This window comes from Hibiscus syriacus, unplaced genomic scaffold (genome assembly GCF_006381635.1).
Source record: "Hibiscus syriacus cultivar Baekdansim isolate YM2019G1 unplaced genomic scaffold, ASM638163v2 tig00111693_pilon, whole genome shotgun sequence".
Taxonomy (NCBI): domain Eukaryota; kingdom Viridiplantae; phylum Streptophyta; class Magnoliopsida; order Malvales; family Malvaceae; genus Hibiscus; species Hibiscus syriacus.
In genome coordinates, this window is record NW_024063156.1 from 461,831 (window position 1) to 473,281 (window position 11,451).

General features: G+C 32.6%; 1 protein-coding gene and 1 pseudogene across 1 annotated transcript; both read left to right on the plus strand.

The window, feature by feature from the left end:
- The first annotated feature begins 325 nt into the window (after positions 1–325).
- On the plus strand, positions 326–3,487 carry LOC120167738. Its single transcript, XM_039176664.1, has 3 exons — positions 326–906; positions 1,951–2,037; positions 2,183–3,487. Exons 1-3 carry the CDS (start codon positions 571–573, stop codon positions 3,332–3,334), a joined length of 1,575 nt encoding a protein of 524 aa, XP_039032595.1. The 5' UTR covers positions 326–570; the 3' UTR covers positions 3,335–3,487.
- Positions 3,488–4,583: 1,096 nt separating this feature from the next.
- LOC120167766 lies at positions 4,584–10,163 on the plus strand (annotated as a pseudogene).
- The last annotated feature ends 1,288 nt before the right edge of the window (positions 10,164–11,451 follow it).

Consider the following 11,451-nt stretch of genomic DNA (forward strand, 5'->3'; position numbering starts at 1 on the left):
TAATTAATTTTTAATTTTTTCCATATTTAAACTCAAAACTTTTAGTACATGTAAGATTATGAAATTATATATCGTAAGAGAGTATAAAAAACAAAAAATAAAAATAAACTCAAGACCAAAAGACAAAGTGAAGTGAGACATTATATCGCGCGATGGTATCTATAACTGACGGACAGGATGTGGTTGTTGTTGTCGGTCGTCATATGAACGTTGTAGCATTGAAATCTCAACTATACCCCTAACTTTATTTTCTTTTTTCGCTTTAGGGTATCCAATATAAAGCCATGTCCAATTTCCTAAACTTTTCAGTTCATTTCGTCCCTGCTTCAATTTCAATTTCGCCCAAATTTTCACCCTTAAAGGCAAGAACAGTACCCCAGGTGTTCTTTTAATGAATCCCAAACCATTCTGAATTCTTCATGTTTTCAAGCTCTTCTTTGACTTTTGGTTTCACCTGTCTTGCTTGTTTATTCAGATTGCAAGAAGTCCAGCGATTCCCGTGAATAGAAGAAGGCTGTTCTTACTTTATTTCTTTTGACAAAATAAGACCCTAAAATTTCTCCTTTTTTTATGATGGAGGCGTCTCCTATTAGTTTTGACTTAAGCTCTGACGATGATGAGGCGACGTTAACTTGGGAGGAGCCGAAGGGCGTCGATTACAACTGGTTATCGGAAGTTCTGGAAGTCATTGATAAGGTGTTCGACGATCCCGATGACGTGATGGTGGTCGGGGAAGTCAACCCCACCAAGAAATCAGAATCACCGAATTCAGTGGCCAGGAAGGTTGCTGTTGAGGACGATGGTGATTGTGTCGTTTTGGAAGGTGACCCAGATAAGGCATTGTCCGATGTTACTGATCTCCAAGAAGATTCCGATGAGTGTCTTATTGTCGGGCAAAAAGGGCAGGTAAAGCCTATCTCTTTATTATGTTTTGATTGTGCTTCTGCCTGATTACGCTGACTATTCTTTTTCAATGTTTCGTTGCTGAAATTAGACAAGTGGTTTATATGTTTGTTCCTGCCGTTACTAATTAAATTTGTGATTGTTTTCTTCCAAGGGATGAATAAACCAAAATTATTGATTCTCCTACTTATTTGTAGATTTAACGATGCTGATATCTATATGTGTTTTCAGTAAGAAGGAAGGCTTTGTTTGGTGACTTGGTGTTGAGTTTAGGGTTGGTTTGCTTTTTAAAATTGTTATTTAAATTTCCTGGTAGCATTGCATGTTAAATTGATTAATTTTTGTTGTTGTTGTTATAGTTCTTGATTTTTTGGTATTTTTGTTGCTGTTCTTGATTTTTTTAGTTTGTGTTCTAGCTCTAGCAACTTTGCATGTTCATGTTGTGTGGAGATTTGCTATGCATTTATTTACTCTTTCAAGTTTCAACATGCTAAAACACCTTTATGGGTTAATCAGTGTGTTGTGCTGTATATGCCAACCGGAATGCAGAAGTGAGGCCTTTGAAAAACGTTATCATCTGGTGCTGTTAAAAATGAGCTAGATCACTAATCTATGGGAATCTATGGGGGGGGGGAAACAAGACGTGAAGTTTGGTCGTTTTTCCTGAATGTGAATGTTACAGGGTTGAGTTGCTGGAGGGGAAATGACCGGTTTGAGAACCAAAAAGACCTACCTTTGTTCTCATCTGATCTTAACAGAATGATATTATCTGTTTGATAATTTTGTTGTAGCAGTGTGGACAAAATGGTCCTATCTTGCTGCTGAAATCTCAAAAGATTGAAAGTAGACAAAAGGCTCAGAAATTTTCTATCATGGGTCATCTGGGAGATGAGGTGATCTTAGGGTGCATTTATGTAACATGCTTAATATTATTAATGTTTGACGTACTCTGTTACCTTTTGCTTTATGCATTGAAGACTGTTATCTCCCGCCTCGTAAGCACTCCATTTGTGATAGCTCTCTCATTTCTCTTTGGTATGGTTGCAGATTGCATGCAGAGATTACCCCCATCCACGGCATGATTGTGCTAGGTTCCCTTTCAGTTCAACCTCACATGAACAATATTGTGAATTGGTAAATATCTTAATTTTTTTGAAAAGTGACTTGAAATTTTATTAATTTCTGATGGTTGAATGCTGCACTGTTTCAGAGCCTGATGCTCTTGAGTTTAGCGTGCACATTTCTAATGAATACAATGAATGCCCTTTTGAAATTGCAGTGTCATTGCTTTGTTTGCGACTCGAAAGCACCATGTAGTTATTGGGGTTCGGGTACCTGTAACTCTGATCATTGTCATGCCACTGATAAAGAGGAGAAGTGGAAGAATTTGCGGAAGACTTCCAGGCATGTCTGGAAATTTCCCATAGCAGTTACAAAAGCTCCTGTCGCTTTTCACTCTATGGCAATGCCCCGACTTAACCAAGCTCCATGTGACAATACACAGTTCACACTGCAAAATCAAGTTTCAAGGCTAATTTCAACTCAAGCTGCTTGGAATCGGATACCTCAAACTCACATCCAACAGCCATCATTAATTCGTGCTTGTTCATCTACCAGATATAGGGTTCCATATAACCCTGGTGTGGGTAGCCAACATGTTTTAAATAGGAGGAGAATGCATCCACATCCAGTCTCACATCAGTTACATGAGGTGCATAATACTGTAATTCGAAGGGATCGAGGTACCAGGATTAGCAACCTGGGTCCCCAATTTGTCTCTTCCAAAGCAATGTCTAAAAGGATGGAAGTTGTGTCAACAATGAACCGCACTGCAGATGTTCCATCAGAAAACATTACTTCTGGTATTGCTTCACGGCATCAACAGAATCCCTCTTTTTTTACAGTATCAAATGAAAGGAATTCAAACCCCATTTGCTGGCCAAATCTTTGTTCTGGTTCAACTTTAGGGGCACATACTCACCAGAGCTCTTCACATCCTGGTATGGACAGCGTTATTAACAGTTCAGCACCCTCCCGATCCTCGGCATTCGGTCAGCCTGTTCCTCAGTCAAGCCTGAACCAAGATGCCAGTCACCTTCAGAATCAAAATCAACCGGCAACAAATCTTGTTGTCTCCGATTATGACTTGAACTGGGTCAACAACACCAGTGAATGCAACCAACAACCTTCTGTTGATTGTTCACAGCTTCAAACCTCCACAAACGAGAAAGAAGCATCCAAGGAGGTAAATGAAGGAGATAAATCAGTTTTCGACGAGCTGGAGAGCTTCCTTTTCGATGACCAATCCTTTCCCGAAGAGTCTCTTGCAGAACTTACTTCACTTTCTGCCAATCATATGTCTTATGATACTGGTATGATTTTCTTTGATACCGACATTCGAAAAGTCTTGGGATCGTGCATAACTGATTAGCATAGCCTTGTGCATTCTAGAGAAGTAGACCTGGTCCTCGTGCCACGGACTACAAAATAGAAGAGAGAAATTAGAGATAGGTTGTTGCTTTATAGGATTGATATAGTGACTGTATTATAATAGAAGGCTTTGATGGTGTGCAATTGTACAAAAACGAACAGCAAGTGATTGTACAGAAATGTAAAACAAAATCATGAACGGTGTCTGAAGTTTCAGAATTCAGATCTATAAGGTTTAGATAGTATTTTCTCTTGATGATCTAATTTTATAACTGAAATTTTGTGATTTTAAATTTTTAATATAATTTTTTAAGTTTGTATTCCTAACATAAATTTGTAATATAAATTTTTAGGTTTGTATTTCTAACGTAAAATCATGTCGGACAATTAAGAAATTTAGATGTCTACTTGAGATGAACAACCAAAATTGCATTCACTGCTTTATCTATTAAGCATAAGTCCTGTTTTTTTGAGCTAAGAGTATGAATTTTTCTGATAATAAAATTACGGATACAGTACAGAAATGGTTTCTCGACTATAGGATATTGTTTGGTTGAGTCTCATGATAATTAAAAGTTATAAAATGATCATTCTATTATTCATTATGTTTCAAACTTGTCTTTTTACGTTAAAAAATTATTAGTCATCTAAATTGGACATTAACATACTAAATGAGATATGATAGTCGTTTAAGATTATAAGATTAGATTTGATCATATTTCAGTCAACATGTTAATGTCCGACTCAAACTGTCATTAATTTTTTTAACATAAAAAGACAAGTATGGAACATACTAATCGAGTGATTATTTTTTAATTTTTTATCGTCAAATAACTCAACAAATCAACTTGCATTAATCGATGACCATTTTATAACTTTTAATAGTTGAGGAATTCAACAAAATAATATCTTATAATCATATGATCATTTGTGTATTTTATCCTAAAATTATTAGTCTAAGGTGACATATCTATATAAAATTTAATATTCAAATTATTTTTCTCTCTTCCGATGAAAAGTTCACATTTTTGTGAAGCTTGAAAAGTGTGTAAAAATTTAAAATTCGATGTTATTATCAAACTTCCTCCATGTTAGGAAACTAACAAAATTTTGTTATTTTTGTCTCTAAATCTCTTAGTCTGAAGGAATGGGGAGAGTAATACCTAAAACCTTAAAAACTTGGAATCTAAACTCCTACATCAAGTTAAATCTCTTTTGCATTCTCTCATTTCTCATTTCCACTATCCAATATGACTAGTTTTACCTGCTCTGCTGCCCATCTTCGTCCTCTTCTCGGCACTGCTGCCAATGTCACCGTTGCTGCTAAATGCATAGATGCTGTTTCGAACATGTTGGTTGCCGCGCGCAACGTATGCCATTGATAACACCTACCTTCTTTTCTCAGCATATCTTGTGTTCTCCATGCAGATCGGTTTTGCCATGCTTTGTGTCTGTTCTGTACGTGCCAAGAACACCATGAACATCATGCTTACCAATGTCCTCGATGCTGCCAACGGTGGTTTGTCGTATTACCTCTTCGGCTTTGCTTTGGCCTATGGTTCTCCTTCCAATGGATTCATCGGGAAACACCTTTTTGGGCTAAAAGATTTCCCTTCACCCTCCGGAGACTATAGTTTCTTCTTGTATCAATGGTCTTTTGCCATCGCGGCTGCTGGGGTCACCAGTGGTTCTATTGCAGAGAGGACTCAGTTTGTTGCTTATTTCGTATATTCTTCCTTTTTGACTGGTTTGGTTTACCCCATAGTGTGTCATTGGTTCTGGTCTGCCGATGGTTAGGCGAGTGCTGTTCTAGAAGATAACCTTTTATTTGGATTCGGGGTGCTCCATTTTTCCGGTTCCGGAGTTGTTCACATGGTCGGCGGCATTGCTGGCTTATGGAGTGCCTGGATTGAAGGTCCTCGCATGGGTCGATTCGACAGTGATGGCAAGCCTGTGTCTTTACGTGGACATAGTGGCACATTGGTCGTACTAGGAACATTTTTGTTATGGTTTGGCTGGTACGGTTTCAATCCAGGTTCATTCATCACCGTCTTCAAAACTTACGGCCGAACCGGTTCTTTCTATGGACAATGGAGCACCATCGGAAGAACCGCCGTAACGACGACAATTGTAGGATGTTCGTCCGCTCTAACAACACTCTTCGGTAAACGTTTGCTCACTGGTCATTGGAACGTCTCCGACGTTTGCAACGGTTTGTTCGGCAGTTTCGCTGAGATCACTGGCGGTTGTTCCGTCGTCGATCCGTGGCCAGCTATCATTTGTGGATTCATTTTATCCTGGGTTCTCATCGGATGCAACAAGCTGGCCGAGAAGTTAAAGTACGACGATCCGTTGGAGGCGACGCAACTCCATGGAGGGTGTGGAGCATGGGGGATCATTTTCTCCGGATTGTTTGTAAAGAAAGCTTATGTAAACGAGATATATCCAGGGAAACCCGGGAGACCGCATGGACTGTTCATGGGAGGCGGAGGACGACTGTAGGCCGCTCATTCGATCCAGTGGTGACTGGGTAGGTGAGTGCCACCATGGGGGTATTGTTTTTGGTGCTACATCTGAATTAAGATGTTTAATTTGTTTATTATGTTATGTATGAATAATTAAATATATATAATATATAGTAGATGTTAAAATTAAGATGTTTAATTTGTTTATTATATTATGTATGAATAATTAAATATATATAGAATATAGTAGAAGTATAAAAGATATTGCTTAAAATCACAAAACATAAAATTTAAATGTAAATTTTTTATCAAATTAAATTTTATGTTAAAATACCAAATATTTGAATATCCAAACGAAAAAAATAGATATCCAATTCTTTTATATCAGATTATAATTCTAATTATTCAAATTTTTGAATATTCGAAAATGCACGTCCCGAGCTATCATTGGTATGCTATTTTAAATAAAATTACATATTTGACCATCCTAATAGTTAATTATTCAATTTAAAACTTTTAATACAAATTTTATTAGTTATTTATTTTCAACTCTGTGCAAATCAAAATATCCAGTTTTCATGTGGCGATAAGAAAAGTAGCAGTCGCGATGTGAGCAATAATCTGTCTCCGTCTATTACGGCGGTGACATTGGCAAATGCCTTTTTACCTGTAGCATAAATCCGACGGCTACTGTTGCACCGATTATCAATCATGTTTACCGCAGCCGTCGTTTGAGCTCTCACATTAAAGGAAACCAAAACTCTTTTTCCACGTCCATGGAGGTGACTTGACGCGTTTGAAAGTGAGCTTCTCACAACTGTGTTTTTAAATTGAATTTTAAACTTTAATTCAAATTTTATTTTCATATTTTTACACACAGCATTAATTTTTGATGATATAATAATATAAAGTTATATAAATATATTTTATTTTATTTTATAAAAATCAACACAATATAAAATTAATAATTGGAATTTCAAAAAATATAAAACGATTGTTAATTTTTTAAATGATTTTAAAATAATTATTGTAAATTATTCTTTAAATTTATCATTATTTTGTAACATATATCAATCGCGTTATAATATTTGATAAGTTTAATAATAATTTTGATATAACTTAATAAACAATTTTTAAAACTGAGATGGAGATACAATGTTATGTACATCCTCTGTCTCATTAAATTTATCTATTTTAATTTTTAAAATTATCAAGTTAAAATATCCTATTAAAAATAAATAAAAGATAATATTTATATTTTTTATTTTTCCTTATTTATCTTATTATTTTAAATATATTAAAATAAATATGTCAAATCTATTAATTATTTTTATTAGAATAATTTTATTATTTTTCTTATTTTATATGATTTAACATATAATTAAATTTATCTTCTAAATTTATGTGTTTATTTAATATTGACTTAATATAAAAATAAGTATCAAAACTATATCTAAAGTTAACTTCAAGTGCCTAAAGAATTTTTCGTTAAAAATAAATGTGTAACGTTGAATTCAATGTTACACTTTTAAGTTTTTATGTCGTTAACACTATTAAATTCAATCATTAAGTGACACATGTTATGCATATAAAAATTCAAAAAAATAAATAAATTTTTTAAATTTTGATAAGTTTAACACATGTCAATTAACAATCGAATTTAACGACATGTATATAAAAGTATAATGTTAAAAATGTTAAACATTTATTTTTTAATAAAAAAATTATTGAAACAATTGAAATTAACTTTAGATATAGTTACGTTAAACCTTTAATATAGGAAAAAAATATGGAGTAATAAAAATTCAAATAAATAGAGATGATAACACTGTCCAGCCCTCCTTAACAGCAATTAATGGCTTGATCTTCGGGCGCGTGGACATACACGAGTTTTGGAATAATTCCAATGATGGAGTTTGAAGAGAAGACAATTAAAAAATAATAAAGTACAAAAATAGTTTCTGACTATAGTATTTTATTTGGTTAAGTCACACAATTATTAAAAGTTACAAAATGATCCCTTAACTGTAAGGAGTTACTTTGTTAAATCACTCGACTATTAAAAGTTATAAAATAGTTAATTGACTATTCATTATGTTCTAAGCTCGTTCTTTTACGTTAAAAAATTAAAGACAGTCTAAGTTTGACGTTAACATACTAACTGAGATACGATAAAATTTGATCTCATAATCTTAAACGATTAGTATATCTCAATCAGCATGTCAACGTCAAACTCAGATGATCATTAATTTTGTAAATTTTAATAGTCTGAGTGTGGAACATAATGAATAGTCGGGTTATCATTTTGTAACTTTTAATAGTCGATATACTCAACAAAACAACTCCTATTGTCACAGGATAATTTTATAACTTTTAATAGTTAGAAGAATAAAAAAAGTAGTATCTTATAATTGGGGGACCATTTGTGTACTTTACCCATTAAAAAAATGGACGTGTAAGCGTTGCGGTTTCCACCTGGCGAACTGCGATTGGGCTTTCTTCTAGCTCATTCCTCTTGCCAGCTGTAACACTTTTTGTTTCTTTAGGTTTTGTTGCCCACGAATTTTCCGTGGCTTATCTATCTCGCTTCTAATTAAGCAATTAGTTTACAATTACTTGATTAACCTAAAATAGTTGGAAATAAATAAAATATTGAAAATGTCATAAATGCCCATGAAATGGCATGAAAGTAAACACCGCCAAATGGAGAAAAACCTCCCTCAAAGTCTCCATCATAAAAAGTAATAATTTAAATAAAAGGTTACTCTCAAATCTTTTTAATTTTATTTCTAATAAATTATAATGAGAAATTTGGAGTTTAATATTTTAAAATTTTAAAATTAATCTCAATTGTATTTTTTATTAATATGGGATAAATACAATGTAATATCTATTTAAAGATAACTCTCATAGTATTCGTGGTGTTCGAATCTAATACTTTAAAAAATAGTAGCAATTCATTTGCCACCGAAATCAATTAGTTCGTACGTCTCAATTGTATTTTTAAAATATATATTATTTTTATTATAGTTATTTCTAAACCCTATGTTGATTTAATGACCAAGCGTAAGCTTTTTATTACAATAGGTCTAGGTTTGCTCCTTATGAAGAGTAATCTAATTTTCATTTGTATATGATAAAATGATGTAGTTTTGATTTATTTTGAGTATTAAAATATACATATCGAAATTATATTATTTTGATATGGTGTCTATATCGATAGACATCATCAAAATCATCGTAATGTTAAAGATTTAACAATCTAATAATATAATTGAAATATAAATTAAAATTCAGTGCTAGTATATATAAATAATACAATATTTAATATTTAATAATATTTTATATAATTTATGCTTATTTTTATTTTATCACTCAAAAATAAGATTATAATTGCTTAAAAACAATATTTAAAAAAATAACTCTACGTAAACATGTATGTTAAAAAACAAGAGCATAAAATAAAAATATATCAAGCATCATCATTATTATATAATAATAAAAATGCAAGTCCAAGCTAATGACGACGTGTTCATCAATCATTACCATAAATGTGCATTTGGTTCATAAAATGTAAGATTATCAGTGAGAATAAAAGATTGACAGGGAATAAGATTACTGAAAATATTGTATTTTGTGTTTGGTTGGTGTAGCAGGAATGTAAGATTACCGTGTTTGGTTAAAGAAAAAAAAAGATCATTGAAATATATATTTGACCAAATTGTCCTTATTATATATTTGTTTTTTTAGCAATTTATAAAATATTTATATATTTTCTTTAAAAAAATTAAATTCATAAAATTTATATAATATTTTTTACAAAATTTAAAATATAAAAAGGTTTAATGAAAGGATAAAATTTTATTTTAACTCATGAATTTTATATAAAATTTTAATTATAGTTTTTTTTATAAATCTAAAATAGTTTAAGGATAAATTTGTAATTTAACATTCGTATAATTTTTATTATTCAATGACAAAATAATGATATTTTTGAAAGAAAAAATTTAAGGGCATTTTAGTCCAAAATACCGGTAATCCAATAATACCTAAAGAAAGAGAGGTAATAACATTTAATATACCCTAAAAAATCTAATATTGGTAATATAAGATTACCGAGAATAACATTTCCGACCAACCAAACGGAGAAATGTGAATTTCATTCGTATGAAAATCTCACATTCCAAAGCCAAATACACCCTAACATGTAAAATATAGGTAAACATCAGCTGCTGCTCCGTGCTTCAGGCTGAGCTTTGGGAGATTTTTGATCGCCTCCAAGTGGCCTGGGATAGTGACGTGCGCCAGCTGAAGGTGGAAACGGATAACCTTGATGCCATGCGATGTCTTAACTCCGCCGGCTAGACCTACGAACCTACTGTCATCCGACGAATCTGACATTACGTCAACCGACAATGGAACATCACGATTAGTTACATCCCTGGTGAAGTAAATAGACTTGCAGACAAAATGGCTAACCTTGGGCGAGAAACGAGCTTGGGGCTTTCGGTTATCCACCAGCCACCTATAGCGAAGTTCAAGGAAATCTCAACTCCGATCGGGCTTCCATGAGAAGGAGATTTTCCCACTGTTAACACAGTGCTTACATCTATAACCCAAAAAAATAATGTAGACAAACATTATTGTTAAAAAATTAATAGTAGTCCGATAATTACATGGTATTGTCTCCTCGAATTTTTTGTTTTAATTATTAGCAATACACGTTGTCGTTTTGTAGATACTACTATTTAAACTTAATACTTCTAACAATAATAACATTTTTCTAATTACCGAAAATTACTTGATGAATTCGATAAATTATTTTTTTGATAAATTTGTAGTGAATATAATTATATAAGGTAATATGTGTTAAAAAACTCTCAACCTTTTGATAATGAACGTTCATACCCCTATATACATAGTGTTTAAACCTGAGACCTCAAGATATAATAATAAGTTCTTTAACTATTGAGATCGTTTTGTTCGTGTGTAAATTAAATTAATATATTGACAACACACCATGCAAGCATAACTGTTCAAATTCAATATCTTTGAGTATAACAATACTCCCTTTAACTATCAAAACCAGTCGGTTAATTCGACAAATTAATATATTTAAATTCATAACCTATATATAAATCACATTTTTTGTGGCCTTGTCGTTTCTTTAATTCTTTCCAATTTCCATTCACACAATTAATTGTAATATATATGCGATATGGTATTCTAATTTAAGTTGTTAACATTTATTAATTGGAAATAAATTTGACAGGGATCCATATGCCGTCTTCTTACATATATTTTGAAAATATGACCCATTGTATAAATTTAACCTTTTGAACAATAAATTATTATTATACAGTGACCGGGACACAAGAGAATTGGAGGGACCATCGTTCTATTGTTTTGAGTTGAGAAAATAACCTCATTGATAAAAAATGTCTTATAATATACGATTTTAATCAATTTGAAATAAATCGTAACGCGAACTTGGATTATCGCAATGCGAATATGTAAATCGCAATGCGATAGTCGAAGTTCGCGTTGCGAATCTGTAAATTGATTTGCGATACCGGAGATCGCGTTGCGAATTATCGATCGCATTGCGATTTAGTTGGTCATTTTGGCAAATCCAAAAAAAATTGATTAAAAT

What these genes read in the sequence shown, in the direction of transcription:
- LOC120167738 (XM_039176664.1), top strand. Translation starts at nt 571, where the DNA reads ATGATGGAGGCGTCTCCTATTAGTTTTGACTTAAGCTCTGACGATGAT. An exon ending in TTGTCGGGCAAAAAGGGCAG is followed by an intron (nt 907 to 1,950) that starts GTAAAGCCTATC and finishes GTATGGTTGCAG; the next exon opens with ATTGCATGCAGAGATTACCC. An exon ending in ATGAACAATATTGTGAATTG is followed by an intron (nt 2,038 to 2,182) that starts GTAAATATCTTA and finishes TTGAAATTGCAG; the next exon opens with TGTCATTGCTTTGTTTGCGA.